Source organism: Coffea arabica, chromosome 4e (genome assembly GCF_036785885.1).
Source record: "Coffea arabica cultivar ET-39 chromosome 4e, Coffea Arabica ET-39 HiFi, whole genome shotgun sequence".
In the NCBI taxonomy this organism is placed as follows: Eukaryota; Viridiplantae; Streptophyta; class Magnoliopsida; order Gentianales; family Rubiaceae; genus Coffea; species Coffea arabica.
This window is the reverse complement of record NC_092317.1, coordinates 14,862,192-14,881,827: the sequence shown is the minus strand read 5'-3', so window position 1 is coordinate 14,881,827 and position 19,636 is coordinate 14,862,192. Positions and strand designations below refer to the sequence as shown.

General features: G+C 35.7%; 1 protein-coding gene and 1 long non-coding RNA gene across 5 annotated transcripts; both read right to left on the bottom strand.

The window, feature by feature from the left end:
* Positions 1–844: 844 nt before the first annotated feature.
* Positions 845–5,164, bottom strand: LOC113741859 (uncharacterized). 4 transcript variants are annotated; one of them, XR_011813661.1, is made up of 7 exons: positions 4,285–5,164; positions 3,506–3,583; positions 2,981–3,373; positions 2,689–2,743; positions 2,536–2,596; positions 1,765–2,174; positions 845–1,642 (listed from the first exon to the last, which is right to left on the bottom strand). It is a non-coding gene; the product is annotated as an uncharacterized lncRNA (long non-coding RNA). The 4 variants fall into 4 exon arrangements; XR_003460742.2 differs by having other exon boundaries at positions 2,689–3,373; XR_003460740.2 differs by having other exon boundaries at positions 845–1,159; positions 1,566–1,642; positions 1,765–3,373.
* A 339-nt stretch (positions 5,165–5,503) lies between these two features.
* LOC113742176 (2-isopropylmalate synthase A) lies at positions 5,504–19,248 on the bottom strand. Its single transcript, XM_027269928.2, has 12 exons — positions 18,482–19,248; positions 18,143–18,356; positions 17,980–18,060; positions 16,200–16,292; positions 16,017–16,103; positions 12,684–12,784; positions 9,601–9,634; positions 9,430–9,504; positions 6,871–6,954; positions 6,639–6,773; positions 5,951–6,093; positions 5,504–5,820 (listed from the first exon to the last, which is right to left on the bottom strand). Exons 1-12 carry the CDS (start codon positions 19,183–19,185, stop codon positions 5,706–5,708), a joined length of 1,866 nt encoding a protein of 621 aa, XP_027125729.1. The 5' UTR covers positions 19,186–19,248; the 3' UTR covers positions 5,504–5,705.
* Between the last annotated feature and the right edge of the window lie 388 nt (positions 19,249–19,636).

Sequence of the window (19,636 nt, the reverse complement as noted above, 5' to 3'; positions counted from 1 at the left end):
GTAAACAAAAGTGGATAAAAACTTGAGAGAAGAAAATTCAGAAATGAACTACAATTTTCAAAACTACAACTATGGAAATAACCAAACAATGTCTAAAGGTTCAGAGTGATTAATTCAAATTTATTAGTAACCAAATGGGCTAGACATTATATTTCACTCCCTTTCCCTTCTTTATCTCGATGTGGGATATTACACTCTCTCCACCTTTAACACTTTTGATCCTCGCAAAATCTGTTATTATTCAAACTGTCCACTTAGTCATGCATAGGTTCTAGAAGTGGCTCATATAGGTTCTAGATGTAGTCCCCATTTGATGTGTGTAGTCCCCGTTTGATGCGTTCTAAAGGTGGTCCCCCATCGAACGTGATATTTAATCCTATACAGCACTTACTTTCTTGTATTTCTTTGCGTAGTTGGAACCATAACCCAATAGTTTAAACTCATATAGGTTCTAGATGTAGTCCCCATTTGATGTGTGTAGTCCCCGTTTGATGCGTTCTAAAGGTGGTCCCCCATCGAACGTGATATTTAATCCTATACAGCACTTACTTTCTTGTATTTCTTTGCGTAGTTGGAACCATAACCCAATAGTTTAAACTCATCCAGCACAGAGACCACATGAGATTTGCTTTGATACTCACTGTAACGACTGGCCCAATACCCTTTCAGCTGAAACTACAAATTCAAAATGGTTAACCCAAAGTTATTAGTAACTCAATGGGTCGGGCATCATATTTCACTCCCTTTCCCTTCTCCGTCACGATATGCGACATTACACTTGAAAGCAAACATAATTCCATCAAGTGCATATGTACAATACTACAAATAAAAGAAACAAGCTCCAAAATCCAAACTTAATACATAAAAATTAATATTGATGTCTTTAAAGTGCAATAGAAATGGACCAAATGCAGCAACACTGCAAATCTAGATTCCACCTTCAAGTTTTGAACAGCAAAAACAGCAACAGCAGAAATGAACAGCAGCAAAAACTAATAGCTAGCAATAGGCAGGAGCAGAAATGAGATGCAACAACAGAAGAAATAAGAAACAGCAGTAGCAATAAAAATGAATAGCAGCGGTCAGCAACATAACTCTACTGCAGCAGCAGTAGCAGGAATGAAAATTTCAGCTCCAACCATTTAACTCCATGCAGATTCTGTGTTCAAAAATCAAGATTCCAACAACCATTTAAAAGTGAAAAATGAACTCCTTCTAGGCTATAATAAACATAGAATATAACAGCCATGGACTATTCATTAAAGAAATTTCCAACAATATTCGGGACTCCAAAACAAGCATTTTGAGTCTCATTCACATACAATAACAATTCACTAACAACAAAAAATGCAAAAATTTCACTAAAACAGCAACATACATCAATTCACTGACACTATCATTTCGCTTAGAAGTTAGAACAAGCTTTTGATGTGAACCATTTCTCTTAGAACCAGCAAGCTTATTAGCCATTTCAACAGCTATATTGGCAATAAATGGAATAAAAAATAAAGGAATGAAGTGAACTATAAACATTAAATATTCAACAATTAAGAAAAAGAATGTACCACAATATGAAACTTGGTCCATGTGGCATAAATTTTAGAACTTTTGGCAAGTCAATTTCTTTGATTGGTTTGACTTCCTGAATAAAAGAAAGGGAAAGAAGGCAAAACACAAAAAGTTAAATAAATTATGATAAGAATAAAGTAACTTATCTTCAATAACTCAAATTTGGAAGTTTGCTGGTAAAATAATAAAGCTGACCTTCATTTTCTTTTTGACCCTGTAAAGCTTCCTAAACCAATCTCCTACGTACATCAAGACTTGAACTATATTTGGATGAAGTGAAGCTTGATACGCATCAATTACTAAAGTCTAGGCACTAAATGTGGCTTCTAATGCAACTATAGTTATCAAAACGACCAAGATATCATAGGCCATTCGAGATAGTACTGGGTTTGAGATCCAATTTATTTTCCACCATTCCAAGCAATCAAAGTTGTCCGGGTCTGCTCCAATCTTTTGGTGAGGTTTGTCAAGATAATCAACCAATCTAGACTTGTGGGATTCAATGGTCTTGATTTAATACTCATCACAATCAACCTACCTAGTTCCAAGCACATATTTTCCCCACCTTTGTGAGTGTTCTTCCACTGCTTCTCTAGCTGCATTCACTGCCAAAGCAACATATTCATCATATAATTCAAAGATCACTTGACGAATGTTGGAAATGTTCTTAGAAACTTCTAATGGTGGTTACAATTGTGAGTAGGCGAACTCTACAACCCTTATTTTCTGTTCAAATCTAAAATAGCAGGTATAGCCATTAACAAATACACTCACCCCAATATTTGCTGAACTTAGTTTTTATCTTTTGAACCATGGCCCAAATGAAGTAGTCATCATCATTGACTCAAGCATTCAAAAAATTTTTTTTATCTTCACAACCCCCTGAAGGAACAAATTGCTTATTGGATAATTTGGCCCAAAAATTACATGTGTGGCCTCCTAAAATTTTTCTAAGATGGAGAATACCTTTGTTGCGTTTTTTCTAATCCTCAGGAGATGGGCAAATATCGTAATGTTGCTTTCTAGCCTGGAAACAAGAAAAATCTTCTTTCCATTATTGATGACCATGTACTAGATCTTTTGATTTTTTGACTTCCAAAAATCTGTTGTGATGCTCACCTTTTCCACATTCTTGAACTTATTCTTCAACTTGTTTTTTTTGAACTCCATAATCCTGCATACAATCATTTTTCACTGTTGTCAGCGAGATTTTCTTCCACTCTAGTGCCGCACGTTTCATTATAATGTGGAAACCCTCTTTCTTTAATATGGAGAAGGGATGCTCGTGCATTAACACCCAATGTGCATCTCCCTCTCTCATTTTCTCCATGTCAAACTTGTGGCTCAATAGTAGTAAAGTTGAAAAACATTCATCAACCAACTAGAAATTGAGTTTGATTTGCTGCTTCACCTTTCTGATACTTGCTTTCCTAGCTGGACAAGTGATCCAGTGTCTCAACATGGTAGTTGCTTGCATGGTCTTTCCCCTTGAACGCTTTTTCCTGCAGTGATGACAAATGGCATAGTACAAGCCATTTGCTGTAACATCCTTGAAATCATCCTGAGTCTTGAATGTTTTACTCTTTTTTGGGATGCAAAATCCTTCTCATGTGCATATTAGCACCTACTTGTTCTCCTTCAATAGGCAAAAAAGCGGTTGCAGAGCCAAGAGCAATCACTGGAACTCCAAGGTTTGCTGTTGTATCATTGCTGATAAAAATAGAACTATCCAACATCATTAGAGCAGATGAATCTGTAGTGGATACAAGTGGGATAGAAGAAACCTCTAGAGGACTAGGAATGCCTACAATTTACCCAAAATAGAAAAAAAAATTATATTTGTGTCAAGCACCATAAAAATTCATCAATATCACTACATATCATTGTCAAAGGCATCATTGTCAATCCAAGAAAACTGAACTGGCATTTAGCTTACCTACTCCTTCAGGAGTGGTTTCTAATCTTGAGCAACTTGTCCAAGGCCCAGTTCCGCTTTGCATTTTCTTCAAGAAATCTTCGACAAGAGAACAACAATTTCATGCTTTCACCATTTAAAAAGTCAGGCCATTTTTTTTTTAACCTACTAAGCATTAGATCTAAATTTGGGTCTATATAAATATGGTCAATTTAGGTCTGGATTTAGCAGTGCAGGACATGCATACTTGTCATTTTAGGGCTGGCCATTTGGTGTCTCCTCAAATTAAGAATAGTATAAACTAATAATTTCAAAACACCCCCCCTCCTTTTTAAATTGAATGTCTTAACTTGGTGGATAAAAGTATTAAGTAAAGAATAGTTGAAACTATTACTGTAATAAGTAGTTCAACGGGAAACATATTGGAGCACTCACATTTGCAGTTTATCAAGAAATTAAAGTCCCAAAATTTCCTTAGGAAATTGATATTATCTTGGGGCCAACAATAAATTTAAGACAAACGTTCAATTTGGGGATAAGAAAGTAGTACAATTATAGCTAGTCAAAAAGGATCAAATTAAATTGCACACTACAATTGACAAAAAATTAAGTTCTTTATTAACAGAAGATAAAGAAATCAATACATAAGCCAGATCCCACAGTAGGGCCAGTTTGTCCCCCAATAGCTGACATAATGTGTTTTGGCCATTTGCGGATTTTGTTTCAAAATCCCACTTTTCTTATTCTACAGACATTTTTTGATTGAAGCTTAATTTCAGAACCAATAATGGAGGAATTACATTGAAGGCTTATCTCAAATGAGCTCCGATGGTTCGTCAGCCCTTTTGCTCTGGTGGGACTTGAAATGACGATTTAGGAGGAAGAGAAGCTGAGCAGAGCTCTGGTGGCTTTCATGCGAGTGCGAAGGTAGCAGCGATGGCAATTGCTGATTGACAAACGATAGGCGAGCAGCGGCAGCGACAGTCGAGCGAGTGAGAGTGGGTCACCGTATGAGAAAAAGAAGTGTGTAACTCTGAAACAGCAGGCATCAACGACGATGGCTGGTGACTCACAGCCAGTAGGAAAGCAGCAGTGGCGACACCCAAGTAAGACTCTGAGAGTGTATGATTTGTGCGAGGAGGAATTGAAGATGAAGAACAAAGGTAGCACAGAAATTTTGCTTTTCTCGTCAATTTTCTCTCTTTTTTTAGATTTTTGTTAAGGTTTTCTCTTTTAAGTATTTTTGAATTATATTATTATTTTTTTGCCATTATAGAACTTTATTAAGTAAGAAAAACATCTTGTAAATTAACTAAAACATAAACCCTTAAGATCATTTCACAATTAAAAATGTATATTATTTAAATAATTTAACTATTCGCAAGCTACTCGTGGAGACTCAGGTATCATATGTCTGGTTCGAACTTCACTTGGTTATGCAATTGAATAGCTTGTGCTGAGTTTTAAATTCAGTCCGAGCGAACTTGACTTCAATATACAATTGAGTAGTTTGTACTTAATCTCAAACTCAGTCCGAACAGTTGACCACACTGCTTGCAAGTAGTCCAATTCGCCACCACCCCTACTAGTTGATAGCATGCAGACCCAATTGGGCCTTAAGGATTAGCCGGATCAGTAGCGTGTACTCCAGGAGGAGGCCTTACACGTATAATAATATGTATTAGCAAGAAATGGACTTTAAAAGTTCTAGTTTTATCAAGGGAAAAAAACATCCCCCCTTTAAAGCATAAAGGGTGGATGGAGTGCTAGAAACTTTTTTAGAAGTGTCAATAACATCTCCCTTTTTATTCGTATAAAACAAGATCGTAATAAGATCACAATATCGTTTTCATCCGTAGTTAACACTTGATTTTGTGGATCTTTTTCTACTCTGTCCTTCACAAAATTCAAGTCCAATAAAACAAGGCCTATAAAGAATCTACGATCGGGTGCTAAACCACGCTGCATCAAACGCCCAGCTCTCACTTAGAAAACATCAAATAAAATAAAACAAGTGGCTTGTCAAAAAACTTTCGTTATTCTTAAGGTTAACATGCACATCATTTCGTCGCCCAAGCTTTATACAACAGATAAAGCAGCGACCAGATGGCTGAAATAACACTCCAATATACGTCTATCCAATCCTCTACGACTTAAATAGCCGCCTGCATAATTGCACAACATTCAAGACTGCATTCCCTACAATCTAAGCATCACTCTTCTAGGCCACCAAGATCTCACTCTCATTCAACTTTTTGAAACTTAATTTCTTGTTTAGAGCACCAAGATAGGCCCGAACACTAGAAACAACAATGTCCATTGCCGCACCAGTTCCACTGCAGTAGCAATCAATAATTTAATCAGTTTGATTCACTTTTAGAAAAGAAACAAGAAGTTCCTCTATTTTGCCGGTACAACTAGCATTCGGCATCAATATTATCCTTGTAAAGATCAAGCATTTTCTACCTGAATGTCCGAGACATTGCTTCTCCAGTCAAGGCATGAGTGGCTGTCTGACTATCTCCACGAATCAAAACTCGGGTTGTCGCTATAGCATCAATGCCTTCTGTGACAGCACTCAAGGAATACTCAAGAAGTATTAGAGGAACCTGCACATATTAATGAGAAAGACTTCAGATGCTGGATTATAGAGGCAGTATCCAAGCTAGAAAAAGGGGATTTACAGCAGTCATCCATAAACTAATAACACAAAAATTGCAGGGCTCCATACAAAGACAAAAAGGCAAAACAATTTTATGTTTAGCATGTAAGTAAGCTTTAGAGCACAATCTTGTAGGCCAAACAAATTCATCACAAACAGATTGATTTGACTGAGCTTTGGCTGAAAACTTGCAGATTAACTGAAGTTCATTACAAAAAATATGCCATTAAGCAAAGAAGCAGGTACTTGACAGATTTCAAGAACCAGGTTGAAATGGTCCATGGAAGCAAGATTCTTAGACATATTATTACCTTGTCCATTTTTCACACCACCGACCAACCACCACAAGCTGTACCATACTTTATTCTAAAGCCACTCAATGATGACGAAGATAATAGAATACTCAAAAGCTAGAGAGCAATCATTTCAAGGTCCGCACAATAACTGGTTTCAACTTCAGATTGAAGGAGAATAAATTTAAAGTTCACAAACCTTGGTAATGAGATCAATTGCTTTGTAAGCTGCATCAACTGGCCCAGTACCAACAGAACATTCAATATGCTCTTTACCATCAGCGTCTATCAGTTTGACAGTTGCAGTAGAAAGACCAAGAGTTCCACAAGTTACCTGTGGCCCAGGAGGACAGCCCATACAATTGGAGTACTGTTTTCCACATTAAGGGACAACTAGACAATAAACAACTAACTGAATTTCAGTCAAATACCTGTACATCTCCAAGTTTCCAGAAAACTTGCGGCTGGAAAACCTCATCTGACACTAGTGCTATCAGGTCCTCATCAGTTATGTTCTGGGACAACAAAAACAAAATAAGAAGAGACAATTTTATTATGTCAAAACGCAAATAAATTGCTGTGGACTATTAGACGTTCATTCGATAAGAGACAAGATTCTTAAACATTCACAACTACACTAGGAAGACATAGGCCAAAAGTTCTTTCATTCATATGTACTGAAAGGACATGGTAGTAAATCACTCCCAGACAAAGTTGAAACAATTGTTAATTGCTATGAGATTTGAGAGGTGAAATCTAGGTTAGCGCCACAGTTGAAGAATGACAGATTCAAGACTGCCATAAGAGAAGACGTAATATAGATCACAAAAATTTAGCTGCAGCACAGCTGTCAGCCTTTTCAACATATGTCCAATTTGAGCAAAAGAAAACAAAATTTATCAAACTATCAACTAGCAGCATTGGTCAGAAAAACTAAACAATGAACTTCCAACAAACTTTTTAGGCACATGCATTGGAGATTATGCCACAGAGAATTTTTATGGAGAAAACATGTTAGCTTTGGTAATAGCCCAATGCATGAAAATTGGATGGAAAAAAGAGAAGTTAACAGTTAGTCTAAACAAAATGCTTCAACATGGTATCGAAAAAGAGCCAATTTATTTAGGGAAAGAATCTTTGTTAGATTGGTAATTTGGACATACGTAAAAAAAGATGACATACTTGAACAGAAGGGAAGCATTTTAGCCTCTATAGGAGTCATGAACGCAGCCTTGAAAGGTGTTCAGACACTACATCAGCATCAGCAATTTGGAAGCATTTTAGCAGAAAAAACAAGAATTATAAAGCAGAAGTTGGAAATCCAAACTAGTACAGCGCATCCTTTCTTCAATTTTAATGTATTGTTGTCCTCTATTAGTTATCTGGGCCTATACGTTTTTGAACTGTTAAATTGTATGTACCAGAGCCAACAAGGAATGTTCACAAGCAATTGTAAAAAAATATATATATGTACAAGTTAAGGGGTATTGCCAGCATTTGACTGCACAAATAAGCAACATATTATCTAGTTACCGACTACTGCAACACATTGCACACAAGTAACACATGTGATAAACACACACCAGCAAGAAAGTTTGTGAAGAATAAGTGCCTCTGTGATCTTTAACAATCTCGAATATAAGTAAGCAGCATATATGATGCCTACTGAAATGTTATAACCTGTGAAGAATTATGTATAATGTGCATGCTCTCAATTCGCTTTAACTAAGTTAAACACGTCTTCCTGCAAGCTAAAAGCACTTCTATCTGATTCTAAATTGAAAGAAGACTGACTTGCAAAGCAACTCTGGAGGTGGTATTATAGCAGCCTTTACACTCAAACACTCATGAAAGAACATATGATTCCTATTTTGGTCACTTTGGTTGGATGTAAATGCTTTCAATCAGAAAACCTTTTCCTAATAAAATGTCTTAAGCTGAAAATGTCATTTTCCTGACAATTGCCTGGTGTTTGGACGACAGTTTGAATATCTTTTGAGACTTGTATTATTGTTAACGTTTTGAATTTTTTTTTTGCAATAACAGTATTATCAAATCAAAAAGACTCAGAAAATAATTGATAACAGAGAACATGTCAAGTAGTGCATAAAATTGCAGTTTAAGCTGAAAATAATATTAAAGTACTAATGGTGATACTCTTATCGCCAGACGGAGCAAAGATATGAGACAAAAATTCAAAATCAAACAAGGTTGAGTAACAGATATTATAAAAGTTTGTGTAAAGTGCTTTGAGTCACTTCCAAAATGTCTCAGGAAAAAACTTACTGTCACATAGTAATAGTATGCAAGTTATTTTGGATAAGAGAGGAAAATCAGGAACATACTTCAAGCTGGAAAATACATTCCCGGTTATTGATGCAATTGAAAATGCTGAAAACATTTTCAGGAAATCAGAGCCACCAAATAGGCCCGAAATTCTATAGCCTTTTGAGAAATTATTTTTTGAGAAGCTTTATAAAAAGTTAAAACGGAAACAAGATCCTATATGGTACTGTAGCATGGTTACCAAGACATTTTTCCAATTCTCTGTAACAAGTCAACTTCACAAAGTTAAGTAAATTTAAAGGATGTCAAGAAATGAATTCCGAAAAATCAACTAAACCGATTTCAAAGTAAATGGAAGAAAATTTCAGTAATAACATGCTAAACCTAACTTTAAACTAATTTGTAAGAGGACATTATCTGACAAATGCGTGATTTGATATCAAGAGGAAAGAAAAAATTCACATTTACTGAAGATGTAAATGCAAGTTTTTAACAATTATATCTGCACCATTTCATAATTTAAATAGTTCAATTGGTAGAAAAAAGAAACAAATGGATATCTTCTTTTACAGTACTCTCGAAGTATTCAATACAGTAAATTTAAGCTGCTTGTGTGCCCAATCATCAAAGACCCACCAACACACGGTCTGCAAATATGCCACTTTCGAAAGTTATCAAATATAATAAACAAAGACTCAATTTACCTTTTTGTTTTCAGCAACGGATTTAAAGCGCGGAAATAGATCATCCAATTCTTTACCATCAATGTCATAGCCAAGCTGCAATGGTAATAATAATAAGATATGACATAACACGAGGTGCCTAATGAAAGTATAACCTGCATACATATTAGAAAAAGGGTGAATGAACTTTACCTCCAAAAGTTTGGCTTTCAAAGCATGACGTCCACTGCCACAAGAATACAATATAAAAATTAAATAGCATTCATGGACTCAAAGGAAATACCATATTTCAATTTTCTTATTTGCAGGAATAAATATCACTTGAACTTTGTGACCAATGCCAAGCAAAATTTGGTAATCTGTAGACTATGCCCTTCATCAGCTCAAACTAGCAACACAAAAATCAAATGACACTGATAATAACATAAAACTGTCAACACATTTTCAATAATGACATGACAAACTAAATTCACAAGAGAGTCTCAGCGATGTGAAGCTTCAGATCTGGATAATCGGTCTACCTTTAAATTTACTTGAAAACAACAATTGCTGCTAAATATTTTCTCCAGTTAAACAAAAAATTCAACAAAAGGCCCCTGATGTAGGACAAGACAGGGTTGATTTCGCCTACTGGTGCTGGCGGAAGAATGAGAGGATCTTTGATCGTTTTAGGGCTGTGAACAGTACCCTTGAAATTTTTTTTTTCTTTTTGGGGGGAAAGGAGGAGGAGAGGAGGAAAGGACATAGGAACAGCAGTAATAATAAACAAAAAAACTCAATCCTTTATTCATCAATCTCTGCCTACAATGACATAGGAATAGCAGTAACAATAAACTTCAAACTTTCCTAAAAAGATATAGAACTCCTGTTTCCTATTCTATATAGAATGAAAACTAGTTGTAGAACCTCCCCTAGTAGCTACTGCCCCAATTACTTACCTAACACAATTAATAAGTAAAAAAGACTCAACGAAACAATTGCTGGAAATTTCTCCCCAATAAGTCAAAAACGAGAATACACCTTCAGACCTTAAATTTCTAGAATGTACCAAATCTGAGTAAGCAAAAACAAAAATGATGTTAAACAAAGACACTTAATTGACACATTCTTTTTCCTAATTAGGCTGCTTATCTTCAAGGGATGCCTAGTCAAAGCTCAAGGAACATCATGAATATCTTTAATTTTAGATTGCCTAGAGCTCATTCTTGACTACTTCACTCTCCCCTGGTTGGAGAAAACTTGACCTCGAGTTCTATAGAATGTAGCACAAAGAACTTGAAGGTCAGAAACAAATTGAAAGAAGAATTGGAATCCAAAAACTTCTCTTTCCATGTATTTTAGGGAGCAACAAGCAAAGCAGGAGCTTCATAGGCTGAATATTGAGAAATTCTCCAAGGAAGCCTATTGTTGGAGCGAATAAAGAGGAAACAGACTATGCTTCTGCACTCATTGAATTGCCAACACTACCATGAATTGCCAACACTACCATGACCTTTTTCCATATGATCACAGCAAATTCATCCTCCTTGGCTGAAGCAGGCCTTCTGCAGACTTAGTTTCTGGAATTTTATTCACTTAGGAATCCATATCTGCCACCATTTATGTGCATCTTCAATCTTAGGTGCATGATCAAAATTTTGAAGTGTCATTTCTGTTTTACCATCAACAAACTTACGAAACTCAATAGTATTCTGAAAATTCCGGCGGTGTTAAACTCATTGAATTCAACTACCAGCAATAACTTTAGAATTATCGACTTCCACAAGAGGTTCATTAAACCAATTCACTCTTCCTACCCTCACTGCTTCTTGGATAATAGGGGAAAATTAATCTTCTTGCTGTGCTAATGGCATAACAAACTGACTTGATTCAATAAAATTGCAAAACTGCTAACTTCTTGCAGAAGGTTCCTGAGTAATTTGATTTGGGCATACAAGTGAAGCAAATCATGGCTCACAGCCTCGAACCGCCTTCAGCTAAGCAAATAGGATTTTGTTATAATCCTAAAAATTATGGCCATCAACATAACTCCAGAGAGCAAGCCATCTACTAAAATATCATAAGATGATCAAAGGCATTAAAAGATGAAACAATTCTGATTATGTGCTAGAAGAGAAAAAATGAGTAGGTCACCCAGTCATATGTAAAGAAGAAAATAATATGGCTCATGAAGAAGCTGGGGTCTTGAAATCAAACTGATCTAGAGACAAGATCGCGGTAATCTCACCTACAAGGGCTAGCTGAAGAATGAGAGGATCATGGGACTGACTTATGGCTCTTAATAGTACCCATGAACAGTAACATGTGGGGAAAGAGGTGAAGAGCAATCTTGTGGAAGCATAAGAGAAACTAATAAACAAAAAAATCCACTCTTGATTCATAAATCTCTACATGAATTAGATAAGAACAAAAGTATTTATAACAAACTATAAACTGCCTAAAACATATAGAGCACCTATTTCCTAATCTAAATAGGAAAGCAGACTAGTTTAAAACTTCCCTTAACCGCAACTACTCCAATTAGTTACCTAATGAAATAAATAACTAAAAAGTACTTAACAACACCATTTGCTCAAAATTTCATGTGAACACTTCAAAGATGAAATTACTTTCTCGATCTAAAATTCTAGAAAGTAATCTGAGTTAGTTAAACTAGGATGAACTTAAATAAAGACACTTAATTGATGCATTTTTGCTCCTAATTAGGCTGCTTATCATCAAGGGATGCCCAGTTGAAGTTTGAGGAATATCATGAATATCTTTAAGATTTCCTGGAGCTCTTTGTTGACTGCATTAGCACTGCTGCACAAGAAAAGAAAACTATATCGTCCATACTAGAAAATTTATAACCTTTGTTCTTGGAAAGAAATTATCTTCATTTTTTCCTTTTTTGATGCTTTGGGAAAAAGAGGCATAAGGTATATGCTTTAAAACAAAAGTTGATCAACTTTTTTATTTTTTTATACCATACTGAATAGGAATAAGAAATGAGACCAGAACAGCTACTTTTATATAAACTCTTTTTAATAGCATTGAGATATTGAGATCGACTCTCTGTTTATTTAAACAAAACTGTCTTTTTCGAACATAGTTTACTCTCAGGTGCTTTCAGCGAATTACTGTCCTTCAAGAGTTGATACGTTTTCTTGTAAAATTTAATGAACAAATGCAAAACACTGTACGTGCCAAAGAAAGAGAATTTGAAAACGACAAACACCATTACCAAATATACTGATCAGTTTGAAAAATACACAGCTGGAAATGTTACCACATACCTAAGTTTACCAAGAACAATTCCAGACTCGTTACTACGAAGCAGACCAATATCTTCAGGAGACATAATCTCATATGTATCTTTATTTTTAAGCATCCCATCCTATAACAGATTCAATCAAAAAGAAAATGATAAGAAGCAAAGACGGGGAAAGACTTGACAAATGCAAAACATCATATTTATATCAAGCACAAACAAATTTTGCCTGATTAATCAGGTGTAAAGATAATTACAGAAGTGTAAACAAATAACTGGGCAAACAAAAGGAAAGAACTAAAAATGGAAGGACAATAATAATCATGAAGGGCAATAGAGGATACAAGATGAAGAGATGTGAGTTCCTAATACATTGAATGCAGACCACAAAAAGGAAATACTTATTCCAGTAAGTAATCATTAAAATTAGAACTATACTTGTAAAGACCATCTTTCATGGGCCAAAGTGCTCGTCCTATAACAGTATATTCCGTAAGACTTAAGATGCACGTGTGCAAGAACAGTGACATAGGATGATAAAAGAGAAACATAGCCCTGAGAATTGAGATTTGTTTCTTATACTACAGCATTAAAAAACTTGAAGTGAAATTTCTGTAACTAAAGAGAATGAAGAAGTGGGAAAGAAGTTCAAGAAAAAAGTTCAATACAGTTTTCATATCTGCCTCAGTTTCATTTCATGAACTTTGAAAAATCATGTAATGTCATTACCCAATGACAATTTTCTGCTAGATTCAAACTCAATAGCTAGCCCCTTATCAAGTACTGTTTCAAGTAACAGAAATTGATTTTATGCAAACTAACTGAGAATTGACTATTTTGTGCTACAAATTGCCCCAAGATGCTGAGATGTTTTCCAAAATCTGAAATCTGGTTTGAAGATGAAAGTGTACAAAATGCCCCACAGTTTGGAGTTTGTGAGAGAGTGAGGGGAGTTCCTCTTTTTGTTAGTACGATAGACTGGAGTTTGTTCACAAAGTTAAAACTTTACTGCACTAAAGAGAATCAGCAAGCATAGAGAAGCAATAATATCAGAAACCTACCTTGAGGTACCTATAGCTAGTTTCCCTTGTGGTCAATAATTCCACTTGCATCCCATTACGACGATATAACCCAAACAGAATTTATAAAATCAGAGTAACGACTATATTGACCTTCTGGCAAATATAACTCTTTATTTTAAGGTAAACAAAATGTCAGATACTAGTACATGGGTACGGGGAAGATTCTGGCAAATATACAAATTATGTATAAGAACTGCTGTTAAATAAAGGAAGAGGGATTTTTTTTCCTTGGAATTTTTTAGATTCCTTATATTTAACGGAAATTTACAATTTTAGATAGGTCACGCTTCTCCATTTCTTTCTGCTTTTTATTTTCTTATCCACCTGATCACCTTCCTACTTTTTAAGCTGAATGTCCTAAAGTTTTCTACTTCACTTCCCATTTCTCCTCCCCCTTCACTATCAAAATCCACCAGATTAGAAAGTCAAATAATACAAAAAATTTTCAAAGTGTCCCATATGGATCCCATACCAGTACCACTGTCATGTCGTGCACAGGCATGTTGAGGTAAAACAAAGAGAGTCAGACTAACAATGGTTGACTTTGTTCTTATTTTACTCTAACTCGAGTAGAGGAATGCAATACATCTTGGTGATGACTAGTAACTTTACGACAGTACATTTTGTTTACCTTGAAATAAAGAGTTAATTACAATTACATCGCCTGATGTTTAGCCAAATTAAAAAATCTACCTTATGGTTCGATCAACTTACAACATCCCTACAGTTTGACCAAATTACAGTCAAACCCTTGAATGGCATAACGTTTTTCAACTGCCCCTGTCACGTTAGCTAGCATTAGCCCCAAAGACCCAATTTAAGAACTTCAAGTTCATTACATTTTACCTCACCTGTGGTTTTTAGATATCAAAAAATGAACCTGTAATTTGTCCAGATATCTATCTAATGCTTCAAATAGCCCACATTTATCAAAGATGCATCCTTCACGTGTTGAATTACTTCAATGAAATTCCCAAATTACCAATTAATTCCCATTTCTCTCTTCCTACAATTTTTTAATCTCCCTATCGGTAACAATAAGTATGACCAAAACCCTAGTTACATGGCATTACTGATGCTGCTTTAGACACCAGTGCTATATACTCAATATGCATAAAAAATTTCCAAGTCTCCATGCAGATAATCAAAATTCCATTTTTAAATGAATAAAATTTTGATTTTTAATGCACCTCTTAGCATTAAGTTGTAATATTTTTTTTTGGGCACAAAAACACTCAGTGTGACAGAAAAACTCCAAGAAAGATGCTATAATTTTATAATTTTATAATTTTATAATTCATGTAATCCAGCTAAATTTTATAATTTCACACCCAATACCATCCAAATATAATAGATGTTTGTCGTATGGAGAAGATGGGTTTGCAGAGTCTGATGGCAGTAGGGGTGAGCCGTAGGCAAAGAAAAAGTGGCAAGCGGAAGAATTTTTCCCAAATTCTTTCATCTTCTTTTGTTTTTAATTTTTTTTGTAACTAGCAATTGATTGTTTTCTTTAAATTTGGGTTTAATCTTTTCTTGCATGCATTGAGAGATTTGTTTATAAGCAATTTGCTTACAATTGATATGGTTAAAAGTGCGTATGCTAGTTCAACTACTGAACTTGGAAAACTTCAGAGTTTTCAGCATTTTAAATAATGAATCTGCAGCTCTCAGTACATTTTCCCCTCTTTGTCCCTCTTTCTATTTATTCTTAATTCATGATTTTGCTTTCTACCATAAAACTACCATTCACTTTATTCAAATCTTCTTTTTTCAAGCACAAATCATCCCTTAGCCATTTAGTTAACCATCGACCACCAATCTGACCTGTCCATTAAAATTAACAATTTAATTCTAATTTTACTAAAATATCCAAAATAGGATGGAAAGATAAAAATTCACATAAGATTGCTCTTGTTCTACTGGAAGGCATCCATTTTCATTATCACATGCAGACCACATCAAACTATTACATACTAATTTATTCTTCTTTTGAAAATTTTACTCCTATACCAATAAAAGACATATTAGACGAGTAGACCACTAAGTTATAAGAAAAGCCACTAAAGGACACAATTAAAGTTATATTCAACATGATGCAGATGAAAATAATCGACTACCTTAATGAAATGCTCTAAACTACAGTTGGAGCACTGAATAATAACAAGGCAGAAATGAATGCAAAAGCCAAGCACCATCAGATAGGAACACAAAATAGCCAAGCAAGCAAAGCTAAAGAACCAAGAGATATTGAAACTTTTTCAACAAATTAAACAAACCTGATGGATGCCACTTTCATGAGCAAAAGCATTAGCTCCAACAATAGCCTTGTGTGGCTGGATATGCAGTCCACTACACTCTTCTACCTAGAGGATGAGAGCGTCCAAGAAAACCTGATGAACAAAATACAACTGGAAGGATACTATCATCAACAGAAACTAATAAAGTCTCCGGCTGAATACCATCTTGCTTGTCACAACAATGTGTTGTGTGTTGATACCAGTGTAAAGGCCACCCATTACTTGTTCTCCACGACACTTGATGGCCATCACAACCTACAGGGCAAGGTATCAATTTAATACGTAAGGTGTAAATTTTATCACAAAAAATAAATCAGGCCAACCTAAAGAATGTTCAAAGACTAACCATGGAGATGAAAATTTGATTAAAAATAACTATAGCTTTAACTTCTGTAACAAACATAAATAAAGCATCCAGTAACATATCAAAGGTTAGAAAAGCAATATATAAACAACAGTAAAGGTCACTTTAAAATTTTTAAACAAGCAAAGCAAGAGGACACTTGGCAAGTTTAGACTTGTAGGCAATGTAGAAGACATGGAAATTAGAGGGAAACCATTATCCATGTAAACAATTGACAAAATCCAGTAAAGAAAGTTATGTCATACACACTGATCAAAGTGATGCATTCAAAGGTTGAAAATAAAATGTCAACAACTATTGCATTGTCCTGGCCAAGAAGGCTATTTTTGGACTGTGAAGAATAACACCAGTGGCATACATTAAGGTCAAAGAATACGCCATAGCAGAGAGCACCAAACTTGACAAAGGTCAAGTAAATTAACAAGCAAAAGAATCTCAGTTGCTCAAACATTTACACTTCGAACAAAAGTAAGTTATGAAGGGGGCCAAAAAAAAAGAGAGGTATTGGAAGCTGAAAAAAAAAAGAAATTATTCTGTAATGTGAATTTAAAAAGCTTCTTAAATTCTGATCTGAGTATGTAAAGGATTTCTTTTAATGCTACTCAAAAGGTCATTAAAGTCACCATGAAACAAAATCAGGACATCCCAAGTAATTCAAACCATAGTCTAACAGAAACCCTTAGCAGAAATTATGCAATCACAAAACTAAGCGTTGAAACATACACTAACACCCAAGTTTCAAGTGTTATCTACATCCCCATCTGGAAACCAATATTGATCATCAGATAAAACTCTCACAGTGAGAACAGAAGACTTTGATGGCTACCAAGATTTTTAAGTGTGTTATTTGACCCAAACAAAGGTGATCAACAAAACCTTTGTTCACAGACATCTCAGCATTATAAATTATTATTGAATTGCACCTACACTCCATCAGCAAGTTTGCATCACTTTTGCTGACATCATATCATGACAGTGTCAACAGATGGAATGACCACCCCCTGCAATCACAATCCTCGAGCAAAATTTTCCATGTCTTTGAATGTTCTGTTTGCACAGAAATCTTGCCTTAAGCATTATACCACAAAAGAAATAATTTAAACTTCTACAACTCTCTCAGATAAATGAAGATCTAAAGAGACAAGATTCTCTCTCTCCAAAATGCTATCTGATATTCTGCATGTCCACAGAATGGCTCCCATTCTAATTTCTCACATAAGTACCTCCCATCAGGAGAATTTCCACCTGTTGCATTTTGTCCAAGGATGTGATCTGTTCTATGGATCTTCAAAGGCATGTACCAATGTTCTTAGATAGCCTTACAAGAAGTTCTCTACTTCATCCGTATGTTTCAATATCCAGCTCTTAACTCATCATGCATGAACCCTTTTGCAAGTTAAAAGAGTAAACTTCAATAGATAAGATCAAAGCACCAACAATTTTGCCACATAGTCTTCCCGATATTGCAGGTGCATTAAGGAATGGAAAAACAGAATCAAAACTACTGATAACCACACTGCACCCAAATAAGGAATCCAAAAGATTCATACTAATATAAGATACGCAGTGATTACTGACCTCCTCCAATGAAGCATTACCCGCTCTTTCACCAATGCCGTTGATGGTAACTTCTAATTGTCTTGCACCAGCAATTGCTCCCTAGGGTCAAATTAAACATAATGCAAGTTTAGCTTGAATTTGATAATATGTCACTCAAGTAAACAACAATGCAAGAGCTCACTCCAATAGAGTTTGCGGTAGCAAGACCCAAATCGTTCTGGCAGTGTGTTGAAATGATAACATTATCAATTCCAGGGGTGTTTGCTTTTATGTCAGCAATTAGTTGTTCAAATTCATCATGCACAAGAATGCCAACAGTGTCAGGTATGTTAAGGGTCGTTGCACCAGCTTTGATAACCTCTCCCAGAATTTCGTAAAGAAACTCCCTATCAGATCTACAAGGAAGGACAAATAGAAATAGAAACAAACAAAAATACAAAACTATGAATAACTAGAAAAAGAAAATTATTAAAAAAAATTGCAAGAGAAATACTAATTGGAAATTAAAGAAGAGTGAAACCTTCCAGCATCTTCAGGGCTGAATTCAACATCAGGACAACCCAAACTTCTAGCATAGGCCACCATACTCCTAGCAGTTTCCAGCACCTGTTCTTTAGTCTTTTTCAACTTATGCTTCAAATGAATCTCACTGGTGGCAATGAAGGTGTGTATCCTTGGCTTCTTAGCATATTTCACAGCCTCCCAAGCCTTATCAATATCCCTCTTATTACACCTAGAAAGCCCACAAATAACTGGCACATGGCCATCAGCACCTTCGGGGCTAACATTCCCGACTTCTTTAGCAATCAATTTGACGGCTTCAAGGTCGGCTTCTGAAGAAGCAGGGAAACCTGCCTCAATGATGTCAACACCCAGCTTTGCCAGCTGTCGAGCGATGTCCAGCTTCTGTTTGGTCGTCATTGTTGCTCCGGGAGATTGCTCGCCGTCGCGGAGAGTAGTGTCGAAAATCCGGACATAGTTAGGGTCAGATATGCGGTTTGGGATGTATTCAGGACGCGGACAAGACTGCTTCAGAGTGGAGATGGGAGGAGCAGAGGATCGGATTGAGCAGCGGACAAGGAAAGAGGGTTTAGCACGTTCGAGATTGAAATTGGGGGAAATTTGGGAAGGTTTGGAGAAGAAAGCAGCAGCGGATGTAGTGGCAGTCTTGGTGGAGGAAAATCTTTTGCAGAATTGAGGATTTGGAGACACGGAAGCCGCCATTTGCAGATGCCAGCTGAAGGGGTAGGCAGCAGAGAAGAACAAGGAGACTAGAATAAGGATTTCTAATTAGTACTGCAGCATTATACAGGTTGTGATATTTAGCTCCTAATTAGACAGTAATTACTTAATTAACTAAATCCTAGAGGTGGCAATTTGTCCCAAGTCCCAATGGGTTACCCATGCCCATGGGGACTTTGGGCGGGATGGGTATTGGATTTTGATATTGGGTTTAAAATGGGACAAATCCCAATTATACCCATTAATTGATGGGAATACTTGGGAAATACTTGGGTATCCATTGGGCTCAAATAACAAGGGCTCTGTTTGGTTTAGCTATTTTTTGGGGGTATTTTTGAAATATTTTATTATAGCATGTATATGAAAAATTTTTACTATAAAATTTTTTTGAAATATTTGATATACTAATATGGATGGGATGTTTTTTGAGTTA